Source organism: Panthera uncia, chromosome D4, assembly GCF_023721935.1.
Source record: "Panthera uncia isolate 11264 chromosome D4, Puncia_PCG_1.0, whole genome shotgun sequence".
NCBI classification, from domain to species: domain Eukaryota; kingdom Metazoa; phylum Chordata; class Mammalia; order Carnivora; family Felidae; genus Panthera; species Panthera uncia.
The window spans coordinates 42413437-42435814 of NC_064807.1; the positions used below are offsets into that span (position 1 = coordinate 42413437).

Sequence of the window (22378 nt, forward strand, 5' to 3'; positions counted from 1 at the left end):
AAAGTATATCTTGGTATTATAAGATATATCTAGGTTATGTTTTTTGGTATTAGAAAGTCCAACTCTATCAGCCCCATTTGTTGAAAAGATGACCTATTCTGTCTTGAATTCCCTTTAAAACTTTGTCAAAAGTCCACTGGCCATTTGTGCATGGGTGTCTTCTTGGACTCTCTGTTCTGCTCTATGTGTCAATCCTTCACCAGTACCACATTGTCTTGGCCACTATAGCTTTAAAGTAAGTCTTAAAATCAAGTAGTTTGATTCCTCAAACTCTGCCCTTCTTCTCAAATTCATTTGGCTATTCTGTTCTAATTCCTTTGCCTTCCTGTATAAATTTTTCAATCTGTTTGTCTATATCTATAAAAAAAATCCTGCTGAAATTTTGATTTACAATTTTGCTAATTCTATAAATTGGTATGTGGGGAGTTTAACCTATGAGCATTTCATGGCTACCCATTTCTTTAGGTCTTTTTTTTCATTCCTTCCATCAGCTTTTATTGGTTTTCAGCATACATATCTGTATTTAGTTAAATTTGTACCTCTTTGAATTTTTTGCCCTATTGTATGGTATTTTATTTCAATTTCCAATTGTGTATTGATAGTTTATTTTTGTCTGTTGTCTGTGTATTTTGCAAACTTGCTAATCCAATTACTAACTCTGAGAGTTTTTGGATTTTCTACATAAACAATCACATTGTTTTATAAATAAGGATGATTTACTTCTTCCTTATCATGTCATAAGCCACTTACTTATGTTTATGGCCTCATTGCCCTGGCAGGGATGTTCAATATGATGTTAAATAGAAGAAGCAAGAATGGATATCCTAATCTCTTTTCCAATTATAAGAGGGAAAGCATTCAGTTTCTTGCCATTGAGTATGAAGTTAGCTGTAGGTTTTTTGAAGATACCTTTTATCACATTGAGGAAGTTCTTATGTCTTCCTAATTTGCTGAGAATTATTATGATGAATGGATGTTGAATTTAGTCATGCTTTTTCTGTCTCAAATGATGTGATCATGTGGTTTTTCTTCCTTAGACTTGTTGTGATGGATAATATTAATTGATTTTCAAATAAAGAAGCAGTCTTGCTTTCCTGGGATTAACTCTGCTTGGCCATAGTGTATTATTCTTTATATAGATTATTGGATATGATTTTCCAGTGTTTTGTTTGAGGGTTTTTTACATCTATGCTCATGAGAGACAGTTTTCTGTAGTGTGCTTTTCATACACCATCTTTGGGTACCTCATACAATGAGTTGGGAAGTGATTTCTCTGTTTTTTGGAAAAGGTTGCATAATATTGATGCTATTTCTTCTTTAAATGCTTTGCATCATTCACCATTGAAATTCTCTGGGCCTAGAGATTTGTGTGTGTGTGTGTACTTAAGTTCCTGAATATATGGAATAAAGTTATAGTAAATATTTTAATGTCTCTCCTGTGTTTTGATGGATTGACTTTTCCCTTCAGTATGGGCTGTAATTTTTTTGGCTCCTTTGCATACTGGTAATTTCTGACCTGATTCCGATATTGCAAATTTTATATTCTTGTATACTAGATATTTTTGTATTCCTATACATGTTTTTGAGTTTTGTTCTGGAAGCAATGAAGTTACTTGGAATCAGTTTGATCTTTGGGGGTCTTAAAATTTGGTTGGCAAAACTAAAGCCATGTTTGACTAGTGCTAATTGTCCCCTACTACTAAAGTAAGACCCTTTGAATGTTCAGTGTCCCATGAATTATAAAGTTTTCTAGCCTGACTAGTGGGACAAGATACTATTCCCAGCCCTATCTGCATGCCAGATACTCATCTCTATAATTCTTTTGTGCTGTTATTTCCCTAGCCTCAGGTAGTTTCTTTATACCCATGTTCTGATTTGCATGGTTATGCCGCTGGTTACCCAAAGAGAATATTTTTAAATATATAATAGCATATATTATTAGTATGTCATGTAAATATTTTCCCCAGTTTTACTGAGAAATGATTGATACGTATCACTGTACAAGTTTGGGTGTACAGCATGATGGGAGAATACTCTTAAATCTCCAGAATTGTCTCTGTGTTGCTCTCTTCTCTCTGATAGTCTGTCATTCAAACTCCAGCCACTGATCTTTTTGGATTCTTGGCTTTGTCTCCTAAACTCAGGGAATCCTCCGGGCTTGGAGTTCCCACCTCCTGAGGGGCAGCCTGGAAAGTCTTTCAAAGCTGGGGCAATGTTAAGGCTCACCTACCTTGTTTCCTGATTCTCAGGGACTGCTGCCCTTATTTACTTGATACCCAGTGTCATGAAAGCCATGGTTTTATATAAATTTCTGACTTGTTGGTTGTTTCCAGGCAGAATATTGAGTCTGGGTGCTGTTATTTGATCTTGTCAGGAACCAGAAGTCTTTTTTTTTTTTTTTTGAGAGAGAGAGAGAGAGAGGGTGCAAGTGAGCAAGGAGAGAGAGACAGAGAGAGAGAGAGAGAGACAGAGAGACAGAGAGAGAGAGAGATGGGCTTCACCCGAAGCAGGGCTCATGTTCACCCAATGTGGGACTCGAGTTCACGAACCATGAGATCATGGCCTGAGCCAAAGTCAGATGTTCAACAACTGAGCCAGCAAGGCACCGAGGAACCAGAAGATTTAATGATGGGCTCTTAATTCAAGTTTGCAGTGTGTATGGCTAGCTGGGTTTTGACTGCACTTTGGCAATGTTATTAAATACTTCTGATTCCTCATCTCCCTACATCCTCCATAACTGTTTAGTTCCAAAAGGTTAAATAAATGTGTTCCACTATTATCTTAGAATCTTCTTCCAAGCTTCTGACACCCATTTTGCAAGTTTGATACTGGTTGTTTTAGTGCTAGCAACTGTACAAGAAAAGGTAACTAAAGCAGGACTACTGCCTCGGTGAGAGAATATAATGCAGCATTGATCGTGGGATGCATTTTGATTTCACATACGTTAAAATGTGAAAGACTGTTCTTCTTAGAATCAATGAAATATGGTATTTTGACTCCTACAGCAATAGGACTTTCTAACTGATTATATATGAATATGAAGTCAAGGATGGCTCCAAAGTTTTTGACCTAGGCAACTGTAAGGATGAAGTTCCCAACAGTCCAGCAGGATGTGTCTTGTTTTGTGTGTTGGGTGTGTGTCCTCCATTGTGTAATTACTGATGACCTCTGGGGGAAATTTTCAAGGGCTCAAATGCTCAGCCTCGCTTATTTTATTGGGTATGTTTTAAGAGTAATAAAATTGGCATGAAGATAAAAAATATACTATTAAAACCTCCTTAAGATTGGCAGGCTATTACTATATATACTATTTCTATATGTAGCCAACTGCATTAACAATCACTCTTTTGTTAAAGAAAATTACTAGTCCCAGAGACTTAGAGGGAAAAGTCCTTAAAAACATAAACATATCAACAGGTCTAAAAATAAGGCAAACTCAGATATCAGAATAGGAAATCCTGCCTCTTCAAAAATGATCATTATCACCTTTCTCTGATACAGCAATGAATCACACAGAAAAATCCACATGTGATAAGATTGAAAAACAAATCTAAAATACTCTATAGAAAGATGTGAACAAAGTTGTAATCATCAAGACAGCATGGTATTGGCACAGAAACAGATACATAGACCAATGGAATAGAATAGAAACACCAGAATTATACCCACAAAAGTATGGCCAACTAATTAGTCTTTGACAAAGCAGGAAAGAATATCCAATGGAAAAAAGACAGTCTCTTTAACAAATGGTGCTGGGAGAACTGGACAGCAATATGCAGAAGGATGAAACTAGACCACTTTCTTACACCATTCACAAAAATAAACTCAAAACGGTTAAAGGACCTGAATGTGAGACAGGAAACCATCAAAACCCTAGAGGAGAAAGCAGGAAAAAAACCTCTCTGACACCAGCCGCAGGAATTTCTTACTTGACACATCCCCAAAGGCAAGGGAATTAAAAGCAAAAATGAACTATTGGGACCTCATGAAGGGAAAAAGCTTCTGCACTGCAAAGGAAACAATCAACAAAAATAAAAGGCAACCAACGGAATGGGAAAAGATATTTGCAAATGACATATTGGACAAAGAGTTAGTATCCAAAGTCCATAAAGAACTCACCAAACTCCACACCCGAAAAACAAATAATCCAGTGAAGAAATGGGCAGAAAACCTGAATAGACACTTCTCTAAAGAAGACATCCAGATGGCCAACAGGCACATGAAAAGATGCTCAACGGGGCGCCTGGGTGGCTCAGTCGGTTAAGCGTCCGACTTCGGCTCAGGTCACAATCTCGCGGTATGTGAGTTCGAGCCCCGCGTCGGGCTCTGTGCTTACTGCTCAGAGCCTGGAGCCTGTTTCAGATTCTGTGTCTCCCTCTCTCCCTGACCCTCCCCCGTTCATGCTCTGTCTCTCTCTGTCTCAAAAATAAATAAATGTTAAAAAAAAAATTAAAAAAAAAAAAAAGAAAAGATGCTCAACGTCGCTCCTCATCAGGGAAATACAAATCAAAACCACACTCAGATACCACCTTCACTCCAGTCAGAGTGGCTAAAATGAACAAATCAGGAGACTATAGATACTGGCAAGGATGTGGAGAAATTGGAACCCTCTTGCACTGTTGGTGGGAATGCAAACTGGTGCAGCTGCTCTGGAAAACAGTGTGGAGGTTCCTCAAAAAATTAAAAATAGATCTACCCTATGACCCAGCAATAGCACTGCTAAGAATTTACCCAAGGGATACAGGAGGGCTGATGCATAGGGGCACTTGTACCCCAATGTTTATAGCAGCACTTTCAACAATAGCCAAATTATGGAAAGACCCTAAATGTCCATCAACTGATGAATGGATAAAGAAATTGTGGTTTATATACACAATGGAATACTACATGGCAATGAGAAAGAATGAAATATGGCCTTTTGTAGCAACGTGGATGGAACTGGAGAGTGTTATGCTAAATGAAATAAGTCATACAGAGAAAGACAGATACCATATGTTTTCATTCCTATGTGGATCCTGAGAAACTTAACAGAAGACCATGGGGGAGGGGAAGAAAAAAAAAGTAAGGTTAGAGAGGGAGGGAGCCAAAACATAAGAGACTCTTAAAAGCTGAGAACAAACAGGGTTGATGGGGGGTGAGAGGGAGGGGAGGGTGGGTGATGGGTATTGAGGAGGGCACCTGTTGGGATGAGCACTGGGTGTTGTATGAAAACCAATTTGACAATAAATGTCATATTAAAAAAATAATAAAAAATAAAAAAAGAAAGATGTGGAATACACATATAGCTATGATTTTTGACGAAATATTTTAGGTACAATCTTTGAGAACAATTTTCTTGAGAAAGAGCATTTGCAATCCACATTTGTGAAATGACAGCATTTATGATTTCCAGGGAAAGCTTATCAATTTAATTGAGAAAGAGGTCATCTGATCTCTGAAGCAGGTCTTCTAGAATTGCTGATTAATAACCTAGAAATGTGTCCTAAAGATTAGCATCATGGTTTTGTCAACAAAGCCAGAATAGATTAGGACAGATGCACTTGATCATAGAGCAGTGTGCCTTTTTTGAAAAGGGCACCCGGATGAATGTGAATCACAGTGAGAGAGGATGGAGCACCTGCCTCACCAGCCAAACCTAATGAATTAAACACTAAGGAGGCAGGTGATGAAGCCAGACTGCCCACACATTCTCAAATATCTTAAACACCATTCTGTACTCACTACTGTAATAGCTGCCAAATAGAAGAGTTCCCCCAACCCTAATAATTGAGAATTTATCCTTAAACAAGACCATTATTAATACATATACAACTCAAAGGGTGGCTTTTTATCAACATGCAGAATATGCAATTAATTTTTTTCCTGTCTTTTGTCAAATTAAGATCACCATTTCTTAAATCATATTTTGAGATGTATCAACCAGTGTTAATAGATAAGATATATAAACAATTTCTCTGGGTAAACCCTTTGGGGATACACTGGATTAAATAGAATGAAATGAGGTTCTCTGGTTCAGGGCTTCTAAGAAATCAATGTGCTTTGTGAATTTCCATGAACGGGGTATAGCGTGTAGTGTTTTTCCAGATTTTGTCTTAGGTCCCTTCTTCTTGGACCATTTTGTGCAGCTGCTGCTTTGCTTGCCTTTTTTTGTCACTGAATCTCTGGTGCCTAACATGGGGCCTGACACCAGGAGACACTAAAAAAATATTTGTGGAATAAATAATGAATTTGCTGCTTGCCTGATGAGCTGCTAGGTGCCCTTGAGTTCTTACAGAACCATACAGGAATATACTATGACTCTTCATACCTCTTGTATCATGTGCTGCTGAGTCTTCAAGTTTGTACCAGCTTGAGTTGCTCCCTGTTTCGCTTTGACTAGGCAAGCGCAGTCTCCATCGTAGCCTCTTCCCCCAACAACCCTCTGGGTTTCTCCCCTTCTTCTTTGGGGAGCATGCAAAAGTTAGCATATCAGCCAGAAGCTGGGGTGAATGCCCCAGCATGTGGAATGTGAGTCCCTTCTCAACAGAACAAGAGGGAGGCTGCCTGAGTAGTGTGTGGGCCAGAAGACTGCCGCTGAGCATTGCAGGGACGAACAGAAAGCTTCCCTTTTACTTGCACTTTATATGACCTGTGGATAAACAAAGCCTTTCTATTTCCAGAAATCCCATTGTTTTAACTGCTTTGAGTTTCTTTTGTAAACTTAAAAATCCATGTCTTTATGCAAGGCATTTAACGCTCTATGGGCCCAGACTGAATATTTTTTGTTCCTTTTCTATATTCCCCTTACATGTTTTTTTTTTTTCTTATATGCCACAAACTCTTGGCTATCTGAAATTCAGCCTTTTCTTCAACAATGTATGACATTAAAAACAGCTAGAAGGCTGTACTGTGAGTAGAATGTTCAATATTGTAGAGGGCTTGATAAATGTAACCTCCTTAGGAAAAGAATTGAGAGCATATGATTCTTCGTTCTCATTCAACTGGCTATGTGCTGGGGCCTCGGAGGGTTTAAAAACATAGTAAAAATAAACAGTCTCTCAGTTTCTGTCCTTAAGGATATTTGGAATAGAAGGAGGAAAGTAATATTTATAAAATGCCTCCTGTGTTCCATGCTATATATCGATATCAATCTCTGTATCTTTTCACAACAATATTATGCAGGAAGTGTCATTTTCCCTGTTTTACAAATGAGGAAACTAAGGATCAGAGAAGTTAGAGAACTTTTGAGGTTCGTTTATTGAAATCAAAGTCTCTTAAAGACAGAATGATGTTAAGTTTCAGAAAAATGGGTACCTTTTAGGATTACTCTTATTGAAACTAAATTTTTCCAAAGAGTATGATAATATTTAATATTAGAAAAATATATGTGAAACAGAGAATCCCACAGAGCTTGCGAATATGCTGGTGAATTTAAAAATACTTACTTTCCCCCTTGTCTTCTGGAATGCTCTCCTATTTTTTGACCATTGGCTACTCATTAAACTTCTCAGAGGCTTCATTTCTTCATCATAAAATGGGGATGGTAACATCCCCTTTGCCTATGTTACAAGTTTTGGGTGAAGGGGTAAATAGTATAATTTAGGTGTAAGTGAAACTCTTCAGTGGCATGAAAATGTGAGGTATTGTTGTCACAAATGTCACAAGGAAGAATGTCGGTGGTGTGTTTGCAGTGCATGTGATATACCTTTAATTTTTTTTTTCAAAAATGTAGATTTGGGGACTGCTTCCAATGAATTGAGGCTCAGTTTACAAGTAGGGTGAAAGTAACCCATTTCTAAATTATCTGTGATTCAGCCAAAAAAAAATTCTTTTTTAAGTTTCAAGCAGAGAGAGTATGTGGGGGGAAACGTTCATAGCCATTTCTGAGACCTATATATGGTATATATAGATGTAGATAGGGTGAAGGATATGAAAGAACCAGAAGGCATGATTTCTGCCCTCGAGGTATTTAACAAATGCAAACAAATTTGTTTTCTCCTATTCTTATGTGTCCTACTAATCCAAGATCATTGCTTTGCTAGAAAGAAATCCAGGTTTTGATATAATAAAGTCCTTCTTTGGACATTACAATTTATTTTCATTTTGTAATCTGGAGAAATTTGGCAGTGTGAAACCAGTTTTAAAATCAGAAATGAAAACCTACAAATTCATTTCTCAATCTATCATATGGATATATATATATATATATATATCCATGTATATATATATGTATATATATGTGTATATATATATATATATGTATACATATATATATATATATATCCATATCCACATATGGTGGCCATATCAACCGTAAGTTATCTACTGACCAACTTCACTGGCATATTTTATTTTGAGGAAAATGGAAATTTTGATTCCCATATATTAGTGTTCATATTTCAGGCACTTAAAAATTGTCATTTAGAGGAGTACATAAGTCAGTGCCTTTATATAGGAGCCAATCAATAATTTTGTATCAAATTATGTGGTTTAAAGATACTGCTTTGTTTCTCTCTAGTGGATGATACTGTGGTTGCTATTCCCTATGGAAGTAGACATATTCGCCTTGTCTTAAAAGGACCTGATCACTTGTGTAAGTAAACTCAGTTGCTTTCCTTTGAGTATTGGGAATTTTAGTCATTATTATTTTTTGTTCCCAGAAGAGATTAAAATACAGAAGTGCAAATCTTTCTACTCTATCATAATATGATATTCTGAGTGCTTCTGTTTATCTTTTGGCTGCCTGATGAGATAGCAAAAACCTCAGGGTAATTATCTCTAACCACAGTCATCCTAAAAAACACAAAATAGATGCTCCCAGTAGGTTGTTCATGAGTTAAGCACATGTTTATGTTTTTGTGCATATTATTTCTCATTCTCTTCTTCCCCTCCGATCAGTCTCCATCTTTTTCTTGCCTTGCTTTTTTCCTCCTCCTTCCAGCCTTCCCTCCCTCTCCTATGTTCGTTCGTTCTTTCTTTCCTTCTTTCCTTTTCTTTCTTTCTTTCTTTCTTTCTTTCTTCTTTCTTTCTTTCTTTCTTTCTTTCTTTCTTTCTTTCTATTCTCATGTTCCATTACTTTATCAACTCAGGGGAATATAGAAGCATCAAACAACTTTAACCCTGGGGCATTTAAAGAAAACCATTGTGGTGTAACTAAACATCCCATGTACTAAAGAAAATGCAAAGCCTTTATATATTAAAGATGGCTATTGGGATTCAGGACTGAAGGGTAATCAAATCCCTAAAGATCAAGTGGTAGCATGGTTCCACCAGAATTTAGAAAGAACTGATCTTCAGTCATGGCAAGGCAGTAGTACACAGCCATATCTTTTCTTTTTTGTTATTAGCATTTAGTATTATTTAGATGTAGACCCATAAATTACTAGCAGAAAATTATAGGCTATAAACCAGCGAGGGGGTATGAAAGTTATATTGTATTTTGTACAAAATTCAGCTACACTGAAAGACTTCAGTTCAGCTGGTCCCTTGAGCATTTCTGATCTCCACTGTGACTATTCCTGGATTCTTTAAGAACCATCTATCATCTTCTCTTCTTTCTCCCCTCCCACACACATGCCTATGAAACCAATTTAGGTAGCAGGCATTATCTTTTGGCAATTGGATTATAAATGAAATCATTCCAGAAAGACAAACAAGAGGAAGATAAATTGGAGCCTGTGAAAGTTCAGATAGTCTACTATAGTCTTTCTAAAAATAAAAACAAATACATTTCATGGGAGAGGCAGGATTTGAGGGGTCATGTGAAGGAAAGGAATAAGTAAGGTACAGTTCAGGCAAAGCCAAAAGAAACTGATAAGTCACCTTATATGGATCCAAGTTCTTTTCTAACCCTGAACAACCCCCCAAAATATAGTATTCACATGTCAGGGATGATATATGTGTGTACACTATCACCATTCAAATGATTTGCTTTTCCCCTGGAGGATTGGACAGAGGTAACTGCTCATGTAACAGCCCCACTCAAAAATAGTATTTTTCTGAGCAGTGACAGGCCTGCTCAGAATAAAACATCCAGGCGGAGATCATCACCAAGTTTGGGACTGACTTCTCAATGTGGAAGAAAGAACCTAAAGCAATCCATTTAAGATGAAATTCATTTTTATAAATGTATTAGCCTCCCAGTTTTCCTAATTATGTGATCACTAAGAAGCTAAAGAATTATCTTTGTTTGGTTTAATTGTCCCAAAAATTCAATAGGTAGAGCTGCAGATGATACTTACAAATGATGGAAAAAAAAATGGAATTTGCTTTTTTTTTCCCCCCAACAGACATAATGTTGACAGTATATATGTACTTTAACTTTTTGGGGTTTTTTGGCATCTGGTATTTGGTATTTGTTTGAAATATAATATAATATAATATAATATAATATAATATAATATAATATGTAAATAAAGGTCCCCATGTTTCTCTTGTAACCCTTCGCACTTAATTCCCAGAAGCTGGTCGAGTATGGGACCAACCTTAAATATTTAGGGGCAAACCAGAACAAGACTAAGCAGTCTGGTCCAACCCCAGCTTACCTTTAATCAGAAGTACCTTGGGAAGTACAGCTGGGAGGCCTGGTGATAAAATTAAATCAGATGCTCATATCAGACTTAGACCCCCAGGATTTTCCCAAAACTAAGTTGGTTTGTGTCTTGAAGATATTTCTACAAATTAGTGCACATACATGTAAGGCAGCTTGAGGAATGAAGGCTAGAAGAAGGAGATCCCATGCTGTTGGCTTTCCTCTGATTACAACAGCTGTGGTTTCCCCTCCAGTTCTCCCTTGATGTGCCCTATGCTCTCTGTGAGGACCTCTCTCTAGGGCAAGGGGATGGAGCCTGACCTACTCCAATTGAAGGGCTACACAGATTTCATCCAAGGGTTGTGGGCATTTCACTGGACATTGAACATCCAACATTCTTCACCTGTTGGTATTCCAGCTTGAAGCAGACAACACTTGGAATAATTTAGTACAGGTACGTTAGTACCTCCAGAGACCCTAAAGAGGTCCCAGAACCCCAATCTGCAAAACACGGAAGAGGGGAGTCATTCTGATTGAATGTGGGGTAGGCCACCCAGAGCCTCACCTGACATTTTATCCTTCTGCCAAAGAAAACACTGCCAAAACTAAGGGTTCTTATGCAAGTTTTAGAAACACTGACTTAGTCTATCTCTCTTCATACAGTGGGAAGTTATTCCAAATCATTTCTCAGCCACATGAGAATTTAATATGCTCTGAAATATGCAGCATAATTACCATAATCCTCAGCTTGCTCTGATTTCCTATAATCAAAGATGCTTCATAGGCTTTATCATTGGCCAAATTCAGATTGGAATGTTCCAGGAATCAAGAAGTTCCTCTTTCTCTCTTAAACACTTACAAAATATCATATATGTACATAATACTGTATCAGGTACCAAACAGGATTTTAAAGAGAGAGAACTAAAAAGAATGGGACTTCCTCATCCTCATTACTATAGTTTCTTCTGCACAACAGCACACATGTGGTAAGAAACCAGACAGTACAAATAAACACAAGGTAATGTGTGAATATAAAGTCACATGGGTGCTGAGGAGAACTCGGAGAGTACCCTTGATCTCACAGATCAGAAAGCAAACTAGAGGGTATTCTAGACAGAGAGCCATAGAGACCGAAATCAGTAAGATATGTATGGGAGATGGTTTAATGAAAGGAATAGGATTGTGATGAATTGGAGTACCCAAATGAGGTCATCCACGGAGTCAATTATCTTTTGATCGGGAGCCTTGAATGCCTGGCCAATGAGTTTTAAAATGATTTCATTTGCAACATAAACTCTGTGATCTAGAGGTGCCCATAAATTTTGTTTATATCACAATGTCAACTGTGTCAGCTGTATCAAGGGGGATACTTCTCCCTTCATAGCTGTAGGCTGTTTTATGAAATATGCTTGCTTATGGTAGCCCTGGGAACATCTTTCTTTCCTTTAAATGTGTTTGATTATGTAGATCTGGAAACCAAAACCCTGCAGGGGGCTAAAGGTGAAAGCAGTCTCAGCTCAACAGGCACCTTTCTTGTGGACAATTCTAGTGTGGACTTCCAGAAATTTCCAGACAAAGAGATTCTAAGAATGACTGGACCACTCACAGCAGATTTCATTGTCAAGGTAAGTGCCTTTAGGTTTTCAAGGCACATCCAAACTGTTATTTATAATCTCCTGAAGAGAGAGAGAGAATTTGGGTTTGGGCATAGATTTGGAAATCCTATTACCCAGGAAATGTTTAATTCAACATCACCTTTTCAAGAACATATATTTCCTGGACCTTTCAAGAACATATATTTTTAAAGCCCTAAGAAAGTTCTTAGGTGTGTGTATATGTATATTATTTAATAAAAAGACCCAAAGACCAACATATCATTAGTTGGAGGATATAAACTGTTTTTAAAACAAATTAGGATGTAGTTGCCAACTCATAAAGTGTTCTCAGTCAAAGAGAAAGACAAACTAATGATCCATAGACTTGGTCATACTTCCAATTACAAGTTCTGGTTTCTCTTGTACTGGCAAAAAGACTAAGTTGTTTCTTTCTATCAGAGGTTCCCTACTCTTCAAGGTAATATAAAACACATTGCTGGAAGCAACATATACATTCTGTAGGAGAAATGTACACACTAGAAGAATGTTTGGGAATCACAATAAAATAAAACATATTTTTTCTTTCAGTGGGTCAGAAGGACCTGAAGGATTTCAGCTGTAAAGCTGTAAAACTTGTAATGTGTCCAGGACTCCATAAATTTTTCATCATGGGACCTGGAGCCAGAGGACATTTGATTTAAGCTAAGGCTTGATGACCCTGTGGCAGCTGGAAGTAAGAATGCATATAGGAAAATGTGATAGTCAGTGAGGTTGGATGGAAGAAGGGTTCCAGATCACTCTTCTCCTTCTCCATCTGCATGGTAGCTCTTTTTAACCCAGTCCAGATGCCAGGTACATTCATGTGAACAAGAAGCTACAAACCAGCAGATATGGTTCACAATAGAAATGATGCTGATAGTTAAATCATCCTATTTAAATATGCAAATACAGTACAGTATTGAAAGATGTCTTTATTTTTTGAAACCCTTAGACTGCTGTTGAATACACCATTTATGTTAATTTCCCTGGTGGCCTTGCAAGAGTTAAAACACATACTAAAAATATACAATTGGATTCAATAATGTCTGATAATAATAATAATAATAATAACAATAAGTGAATAACAATAATAATATGTGAATAATATTATTCACATGCCAGTAGTTCACAGCTTTGCTGACACACACCATATATCTAGCTGCCTTCTGCATATCACCACTTGGATATCCCATAGACACAACCAGCACAACATAGCCAAACCTGGACTTGTCTAGCCCTAATCTAATCTTTAGAAGAAACCTACCTAATCTTCTTTATTTCTTATCTTGTAGAATAATATGCTCTTTACCCAGCCACATCAGAAACCTTTGATTCACTGATTTCCCCTTCTCCGATACACCCCTAGCTAGCCATCAAACTTTGTCAGTTCTACCTTCATACCATCCCAAGATTATTCTTTCTTCTCCATCCTTGCTGCTACTGCCTTTGTTTAGGCCTTTGTATTTCTTCCTGATCATGCTATGTGCATCCTTCTGAAACTGCAGCCCCAGTGAAAGAAAATGGCTTTATCAAACAGAAAAGGGTCTTTTGCAGTCATGGCACATCCTTCACTAGAACTTCCAACTTAGCTCTACTTGTGAGCACTGCTAAGGTATGGCTGGACCTGCTCAGTTTGTACCCATTTGAGAAATTTCAGAAGAATGTCATAGAGAAAAGCGATGAGTACCTAAGCCACCAAAGTGGTAGAAAAGTTGTGATTTCCATCTGCATTAGTTAGAGTATTAGGCAGAAATAATGCCTTAATATGTCTTTCTGAACAATTTTGAGCATAAATCTGTTCATAATTCAGCAGCCAAGGAGGATAGGGAGACTTCTACCAGCCTCTTGCTGGCTTGTCTCAGGCAAAAGTTTCTACAACACCAGTGAGAGAAAAGAACATAGGAAGGGAACAGCAAAGGCTCACAAACTACCCTTTAACCAAAAGAGAAGAAAAAGATATGGCATTTCAGAGTACATCAACTGAGAGATCCTTTGTGTACTTGATGTCTTTCATGTGTTTGAAATGTCTCCTTGATTCCTTTGATTTTACAGGGATCTATGTTCATCCGTTACCCACACACACATTGGTCCTGCCTTGTGACTTTATCATGACAGTGCAGTGAGTTGCTATGGAAAGTGACCAGTTTTTATCTTCTTTCCTTTCAGTATGAGAAGTCCTTAAATTAGAAACACTGAATCATTGTAATTATAGGAAGAAAAGCTTGGTTCAGAACATTCTTTTTCCTTATTAACTTAAGGAGGCCAAAATTACATATGCCAGATGTGTTTAGCTCCCTAAAACAAAATCCTAATGTGTCAAACTGAAGCTTTCAACATACTCTTGAGAACAAGAACCTGATGTCTGAGGCCGTATGGTTTGTAAAGCTCCAGAGCTAATGATAACAAAGGTCCCAGACGCCCAGAATTAATAAAACCAGAAGAAAGGAACATGGCAGCTCATCTCTATAAGAAACAATTAGTCCATCAAAGTTAGACATCAGGTTAGCCTCTTCTTTTTATTTTAAACATACTTTTCCTACTTTAAAATGAAAATTAAGAAGATAGTGAGGAGAGCAGTTCAAGGACGCCACTAAAAATAAATACCTATATCTTTACAACACTAACATTAACTAACAAAATTACTTTGTGCCCTGAAAAGAATGGCAGCTTTCAAGCCAAGGCACACTTGAATTCAAATTTCAGCTCTGCTATTCCCTAGTTGTGTAGCCTTGAGTAAGTCACTTAATCTCTCTGAAACTCATCTCTCTCATTATAATGTAAAGGTCGAAGATAATACAGGGTAGTTCTAAATTTAGATTTAATACAAATAAAATGTACCTTGCATGCGGTAGGAATGTAACAAGTGCTGGTTGCTGTGGTAGTTGTTGGCTTTATTTTTAAAAAATTATTTAATGTTTACTTTTGAGAGATAGAGAGAGACAGGGTGTGAGCAGGGGCAAGGGAGGGGCAGAGAGGGACAGAGAGGGAAGCAGAACTGGAAGTGGGCTCCAGGCTCTGTGCTGAATATCAACATGGCGCTGGAACTCATGAAATGCAAGATGACCTGAGCCAAAGTCGGACACTTAACCAACTGAGCCACCCAGGCATCCCAGTTGTTGGCTGTTATTGAAAGAAGAAGGTACCTGTAGAGAAGAGAGAACCAGGAACATTATCAGTGTGGAAGGAGTCAAACAAGATTATGTGGTCAGAGGTCTGGATACATTATGATTGGTTTTATCTGTTTGAAATAACAGCATCCCTGTTCACTTCCAATCTCTTTTCAAATTTAGGCATAAGTCTCAGCATTCATGCTCATTGTACATCGGTTTCATTGGGCTCATTAGGAACAATATACTTTCTAATCTTCTTGTTTTCTTTACTTCAACATAGTCTTTACTAAGGCTCCCTCTTAACACCAAAACTTCTTCACATTCATTCCTTACTCTCAGGACGTAAGGTAGTTTTACTGATAACTTCTAGTAGGCTGAAAATTTGACGAATTCCATCTTTTTGCCTCTTTAACCAGATCAAAAACTAAGCCCAGACACTGTACGGATATTTTAGAACACGGTTTCTCCAAGGATTTTGATGTTATATCCTCCACGTATTTGTTTTTTCCTCCACTTTCCTAGGACTTAGTTTAATTTCAAGCATCCCAAAAGGGACCTCTGCAAAACAATCCATTTCTCTAAGCCTAAATAAATCTTCTGGTCTTTTTATTTTTTCACCGAGCTGGTGTTCAAATGAGAGTCCTCTTCTAATACCTTCCCAGCATGGAAACCACACATCCCAAGAGAGCTATAGGCTTTTGTGAGCTTAAAACAAAAACAAAACAAAACAAACATAAAAAAACAACCAAAAAAAAAAAAAAAACTTTCCAAAGGATATGATTAATACTACATCCCCGAGCAAGCAATTAGGTATCCTGTATCTGACACATAGGATTGAAAAATATTAATCTGTAAACTATGCTCCCCTTTTAAGAAAGACACTGTATTGCTTCAGCTGTTTTTGCTTTAAAGTCGGGGATTGTATCACTGCTTATTCTAAGTAGGAAAGACCTCGATGTTCCATGGGTCGGAATTCCAGCATAAAATGAAATATTCTTTAGTTTTCTCACTTTCTTCTTTCTCCTTTCCAGCTCTTGCAGATCATTTGAAGAACATTTCCAATATTCTTTCCTTCCAAAGTCCAAAAACTGGTCTGGGGTTTAACACCTACTCCCTGTTTCTTCAGTGTTCCTAGATGTTTAATCCAGTCGTTAAACTCAGTAGTGGAAAAATAGATGGTCTTTTTTTTTAAATCTGAAGGCTAAATCCATCAGTTTATCCTCGGTAAAGGGCAGCTAGGACCGCAGAAAGCTTGAAAACACTAACAAAGACTTAGACCACATGATGTGCTGATGTGCTCCTCTACTGTCTTGAAGTTAAGAGGTGCCCCTCTTTGTTGTCCATGGAACTTTCTTTAGTATAACAAATAGTCCAAGCCTTGCCCACTGTCTCAGTGTTATATGACATGTTATTATGTCTTCATGAAATCAAGGCATTGCTCCTTCAGTTTAAGTATGTTTTCTCAACCTTATACTTTTAAGAACTATTAAAGAATTATTGCTTCACTTCCCCCCTTTGAAAAACAAAGGAGTTGTCATTTCCATAAGCACATGTTGTATTCAAAGTAAATACTTTTATAATGGAAGTTGGTGTTTTTTAAAGTTTGGTACTTGGACTATCACTGTTTGCGTTGCCGGGATCTCTGGACAAGAGCTGAGGAATTAGCATTTTAGCAAGCTTCCAATTGGCAATTCTGCACATGAAAACGTATGAGTCACTAAATTGCCAGGAAACACCATGTATGTCTCTGGGTGGGCAGAGCCATTTAATTCTTTAATTTTTTTCGTTTCTTTTTTAAAAATTGTTTTAATGTTTATTTATTTTTGAGAATGAGAGAGAGAGAGAGGGAGGGACAGAGGATCTGAAGAAGGCCTTGTGCTTACAGCAGAGAGCCCGGTGTGGGGCTCGAACTCACAAACCATGAGATCATGACCTGAGCTGAAGTTGGATGCTTAACTAACTGAGCCATCCAGGTGCCCCTAATTTTTTTTGTTAACAAAGGATAGTATCTTTCATTTCTTGCAGTATATGGCATTTATCATTTTCTCAGAACAAATTTTCTCTTTCTGAACCTACGTTATAAATCCACATAGATACATACACAGGTACATACATAGAAATTAAAAATACCCATAATTTTTCCTGTTATACCAGAAAAGTTGGAAGTAAATGAGGGAAAGGGAATGAGTGTCCTGGGAAAAGACCCTACTAGAATCACAAGTTGAGACATTGCTATCCGTTGCTCGTGGCAAAAGAACTGAGAACGCAATGGTGGTGATGGCGAATGGTTGATTGGTAAGATGGGTGATATTGCTATGGCCACTTCTCTCCCAGTGCAGCCTGAAACCATCCGTGCTACCATACATTCTTGTCCAGAGTTGCAAGGAACCAAGAAAGCACCCCTCTGTCATACTAGTTGCTCTCTTTGCTATTGTCTCTTGTCTCCTGCAGATCCACAACTCAGGGCCCGCTGACAGCACAGTCCAGTTCATCTTTTATCAGCCTATCATCCACCGATGGAGGGAGACAGATTTCTTTCCTTGCTCAGCAACCTGTGGAGGAGGTAATGGTGTTGACTTAGCCTAGGAATTGTTGGCTTCTAGGAGGGAAGGCTTAGCTGTTGTAAAAGTAGCCACTTCAACATGGAAGAACTTTCGTGCTGTGACGGGTTAGATTCTTTATTCTGAATGGGGCCAAATCCGGAAGCCCACCTGTAAGGTGGATACCTCAGTCAGGATGGCCCATGAACATTTTCTGTCCGTAGAGTCCCATTAGTGGAAATGGTCTTGAGTCTGTTCTGTTCATTTGAGAATCAACTACTCACCTAGTTGAACAGAACTTATTTGTTTATTCCTGAGTCCAGTGAAGAGTGTTTGTCAGGCCTACTATGTAGCATAATGTGTTCAAAAAGAATCAGAGATGAATTTAATTAAAGGGAATAGTTTATTACCCGAAAAAAAAAAATCACTGTTCTGTAGACTTCAGCTCGGTTATTGTTAAGCTCTATCCTGTCATCTCTCCTGAAAAGTCACCAAATGAATTCCTATCTCTGCTCCATCACATCCGCAATAGGGACAGCATTTTGTATTACTGGAAAAGATATTTTCTCCCATTTTCTGCCCTTTACAATTATAATGGTTACATAGTAATTGCTTCAAATTACTTTATGATAATTTATTTAGCCATATCCTTATAGAAGATTTAGTTCACTTAAATTTTCTCTTAGAATGTAACGAATAACTTAATAGCCAAGTTTCTTTTTCCTTTTCTCCTTTCAAATTATTTCCTTGGAATAAATTCTCAAGAGTGAGTTTCAGAATTTTTGTGGCTATTGGCATATATTACCAAAATTCTTTCCAGAAGGGTAATAAGCAGAGTATGAATATTTGAGTTTCATTGCCAATTGAGCCAGTATTTGTGGATTATAAGAAATTGTTTAATTTTGCTGATTTAATGAGCATAAAATTGTCTGTATATTCCTTTAAAAACCAGCATATCAAATAAATTCTGGCTCCACCTTCACTGAAACCGGATTGTTGGCTGGTGTTAAGTAGCTCATCTACATGGGTATCACTAGGTTATTCTGACAAGAGAAAAGAAGGATGATACCTCAAAATGGAAACAAATTATTATCTATTATTTTTTTAAATAGTGAGAACGTATGAAATAATTCATCTTCATCTGCATAATGTGAACAGATCACTAAAAATCAGGTCCTCTGGAGCAATGTTAGATATTAGCCTAAAAGCAGTTAGTCAGAAATACTTTCAAGTGTTTTACCTCGTTGCTAAATAACTATTAATTTAAGCTTCTCAGCATTTCAGCACAATAGTGTTTCCATTTGTTCTAGCTGTCCTGAAGAGAAAATAACTTTGTTTAAAAGTAAAATGGCAATTACTTTGATGTTTCATAAGAATGTTATTTTGATACACTTATGAATGACTAGTACAGGAAATAGTTTCAAAGAAAGCAATCTAAGTAAACAATTATTTTTCTAGGTAATTATTTTTCCTCTTTTCTTTTTAAATGAAAACCATGCTTTGACCGAAGTATCAATTCCATAATATGCCCACTATGTCAATTTCATATAGAGAGCTGGTGTTAGAGGGTAATGTCAGTAAGCTTGATGATGCCTTGCTATATAGTAAGGGGATTAATGTTAGATTCACATACAGCCAACCCCTCTCAACCTTATTTTCCTCACATCTAAGTGAACAAGTAGAAGCCTCAGTGGTCTTCAAATGTTTTGAGCTATCAAACACTTTCTTCAAAGGAAATCTTACTAGGAAGCACAAATAAAAGGAGTCTTGCTCAGAATAAAGATATGAGCTGTGTGGAAACCAGCCTTCTCCCCCTTCATGGACCAGTTTGACAATGACTAAAAACATGATCTCTGAGTTCCTTTTTATATTTCTGGTTCCACATTCAGCTGGTTGACCGTTTTGCTAAGTGTAAACAATTGTGGCTAAAAATACCTTGTGAAACGTTGGAAAACACAATTATCTGACTATTTTGGTCTTTTATTTCATTTTTGTTCTAAGTCTTCATTACACACACTCTCGAATAGCTTCCAGCAACATTTTTAAGCTGACAAATTATGATTTTTAAAAATCATATTCTCAGTTATATAATATACTTATTGCTTGTGCCCACATTTTACTACATGATAAACTCTGTCCTTGAGTAGAAATTATTATATGGAAAATTGTAAAATGGTTAGCTTATCATAACATTATCTGCTTTAGAGTATAATGTAATTGAAAAATAAAAGTATATTTACTTATTTAAAATGTCATTTTGCTCTTTGGCTTTCTTCTAAAATAAAAAGTTTAATGGAACATGTGTTCTTACCTATTACTTTCCATGCTTTTCATCTTTACAGTAAAATTGTTAAAAGCTCTTTTTTTAGGCCTTTAATGAACAATTAATTTTTGTGGGTGGTCTGAAAACACAGCCTCAAGCCAGGAAATCTGGTTTATAATCCTTCTTCTGATTTCCTAAAATCTTTTGCAAGTCTTTTAACTTCTCTCAATCTGACTTTCTAACATATATCTAGCAATAACAATATTCAACCACCTGCCAGGGAGAATATATTTTGGAGGTTGGTTAGGGTTAGAATGATTTAAAAAAAAAAAAAAAAGCCTAAGTTAAAAAAATTCTCCATGTACATTTATTTTTCACTCTAAGACTCTAAGTCTTCATCACCACCTCACTAGAAATCCACAAGACAAGAAAGAGGCAGGTGGAAAAGGTAAAACACATTATGAATGGAATGAAGCATTACTAAGCAGTGCTATTTTTTAAAAGAATTCTCTAAACAGTGGGAACTTGTGCGTGGACACTAAAAAACTATTGGCTGGAGACTTAAAGAGAAATGAGAAAGGATTTTAGGTGAAGCAAAAATTGAACAGTAGGGGGGTACTATTATGGTTGTTGTTGTTGTTTTGTAGGGATTCCTAATGGATACTATTAGGATCTTAATCCTCCATCTTCTCAGCCTAGCCTACTCAGGTTGAATTTAGACAAAAATAATGTTCCCAGGCAGCTGGAAGGACCCCATCTTGTGCTGTATTTCGTTGTCCCCCATTCATCAAGGGGAGCAGTGTTAGGGTTTATTTGATTGATTGATTGATTGATTGGGGAGTTTATTCTTCCTGGTGCTTCAGATACAAGGGAGGCAATTTTGCATCTTTGCATGAGATGCTTGGCAAATAAATACTGGTCATCTCTTTTGGATACAGATATCCATATTACACTTTTAGATTATACAAAACAAGTTAATAGTAATAGTACTTACAGCAGAGTCTGATCACCTAGCTATGCCCTTATGTAGTTCAAACCTTACAGTATATTTGATTATTACAATTTGAGTGGAAAAATCGTATTTGAGGCCTGCAAAGATTAATGAGCCTTCCATATTTCTGTCTTTTGTCCTGGAAATTACTGAAGTGTTGGGGAAGAATTTTCATTAATGTGAGATGGCCAAGAAGTATAAAGAAGTATATTATGTTATACTTTAATATGACATGTGTGTTGAAACTTGCCTGGATGGTTTGATACTGCAGGTTACCAGCTGACATCGGCTGAGTGTTATGATCTTCGGAGCAACCGTGTGGTTGCGGATCAATACTGTCACTATTACCCAGAGAACATCAAACCCAAACCCAAACTTCAGGAGTGCAACTTGGATCCTTGTCCAGCCAGGTCAGTCAGATTTACTAGTTTATTTATCATAAACATAAGTTGAGTTCCATCAGCTTCATAAAAATTTAATTAAAAATAAATAAGTGTTGCTGTCCAGGGTCCATTCCTAATCATGTGTTATCCGTACCCATGCCCCATGTTCTTGAAGCTGTATGATGCCCTCTCAGGGTCTCCAGAGTTTCCACTTGCGGAGCACTCTTCAGAGCTATTTTCTCTTCTGATTTCTTTTTATTCTGGTACTTGTATCCCTCCTTAACAAGGTCCAGGCCAAGGTGGTGGCACAATGTTCTCAGGATTCCTTCCATTTTAACTTTGTCACTTGATCAGTGACATGGTCAGAGTAGACCATATGTAAGGATCACAACTGACCCATTTTACCCTGGTCCACAGTAATTAACTAGAATCAAAACCAGTCTTAGAACAGCTCTAATTTTAACATACCCTGACTTTGTCAAAGAGAAAGCAGGACTTATTTGCAATAGTCAGATTTTTTTTAAGGTCTTTTTAATTAGGAGTTTTAAAGAGACACTTGACACCTGCACTAGTACTGTTGCTTTCTGGAAATCTGATTGGCCCTCAGTTATCTGTAGGATTAAGGATCAGACTGACATACGAAATATCTCAGATGATGAGTAGTCATAAAAGTACAGGTCAACAATCTGTTCATGGTGTAGCATTTGCCTTTGTAGTTGCAGAACTTCCTGGTAAATCTCTTTATTAGCTTCCTTATCCTCAACATATGAGAGAGGATATAAAAAAATTCTTCTCCTACAAAGCTAATCACGAACACCAAAAGATAAAATATCCTTTCCAAAGCTCCTTGGATTTCTTAGAAGCACCTCAATATTATTTTTTAAATCATAGTGGAGTAATCAGGTATACATAAAACAAAATTTTTACATAGTTGAAATACTACATGA

The 22378-nt window shown here is 37.1% G+C and overlaps 1 protein-coding gene across 1 annotated transcript in view; it reads left to right on the forward strand.

Annotated features, from left to right (window-relative positions):
- ADAMTSL1 (ADAMTS like 1) overlaps nucleotides 1-22378 on the forward strand; it is a 405773-nt gene that overhangs the window by 163138 nt on the left and 220257 nt on the right. The window contains exons 11-14 of the mRNA XM_049627010.1: nucleotides 8498-8572; nucleotides 11978-12135; nucleotides 17706-17817; nucleotides 21320-21458. Coding sequence (XP_049482967.1) covers nucleotides 8498-8572; nucleotides 11978-12135; nucleotides 17706-17817; nucleotides 21320-21458 — 484 coding nt within the window. The remainder of the gene's footprint in view (nucleotides 1-8497; nucleotides 8573-11977; nucleotides 12136-17705; nucleotides 17818-21319; nucleotides 21459-22378) is intronic.